We start from the raw sequence: 533 nt of genomic DNA on the forward strand, positions 1-533 counted from the left end.
CCATATCTACAACAGCTCCTGTCTGGGCTGTGACTCTGTGTGTGTGTGTGTGTGTGTGTGTGTCCACATCTCCTACATCTCAGCTCCTCTCTGGGGGGCGGTATGTGCATGTATGTATGTACGTGTGTGTATGTGTATGTACGTGTACTTGTGTGTATGTGTACATGTATGTATGTACTGTGTGCGTATGAGTGTGTGCGCCTCCCCGGCAGCCCCGTCTCCGGCGCTGAAAGCGTTAAGGGCGGAGGAGTGACGCCGCCTGCGCTTGCCTCCGCTCCCGGAGCCCCCAGCACGGGCTGCCCCCCGCCCGCCGCCAGCCCCTGCCCCCCCCCGCCGCCGGCCCCTGCAGACGCCCGAGACGCAGCGAGGGAGGCGAGCGGCGGCCGCACAGGAGTCATGACCGAGACCACCAAGACCCACGTCATCCTGCTGGCCTGCGGCAGCTTCAACCCCATCACCAAGGGCCACATCCAGATGTTCGGTGAGTGCGGCCGGCGCCGGCTCTGCGGCCGCCCGGCGCTGGCGCCGCTCCA

The 533-nt window shown here is 65.1% G+C and overlaps 1 protein-coding gene across 1 annotated transcript in view; it reads left to right on the top strand.

The window, feature by feature from the left end:
* Window positions 1-389: 389 nt before the first annotated feature.
* The window catches only part of NMNAT2 (nicotinamide nucleotide adenylyltransferase 2), a 98,884-nt gene continuing 98,740 nt past the window's right edge, over window positions 390-533 (top strand). The window contains exon 1 of the mRNA XM_006025378.2: window positions 390-481. Within this exon, the coding sequence (XP_006025440.1) occupies window positions 397-481 (85 nt within the window). The 5' untranslated portion in view covers window positions 390-396. The remainder of the gene's footprint in view (window positions 482-533) is intronic.

Source organism: Alligator sinensis, unplaced genomic scaffold, assembly GCF_000455745.1.
Source record: "Alligator sinensis unplaced genomic scaffold, ASM45574v1 scaffold471_2, whole genome shotgun sequence".
Lineage (NCBI taxonomy): Eukaryota > Metazoa > Chordata > Crocodylia > Alligatoridae > Alligator > Alligator sinensis.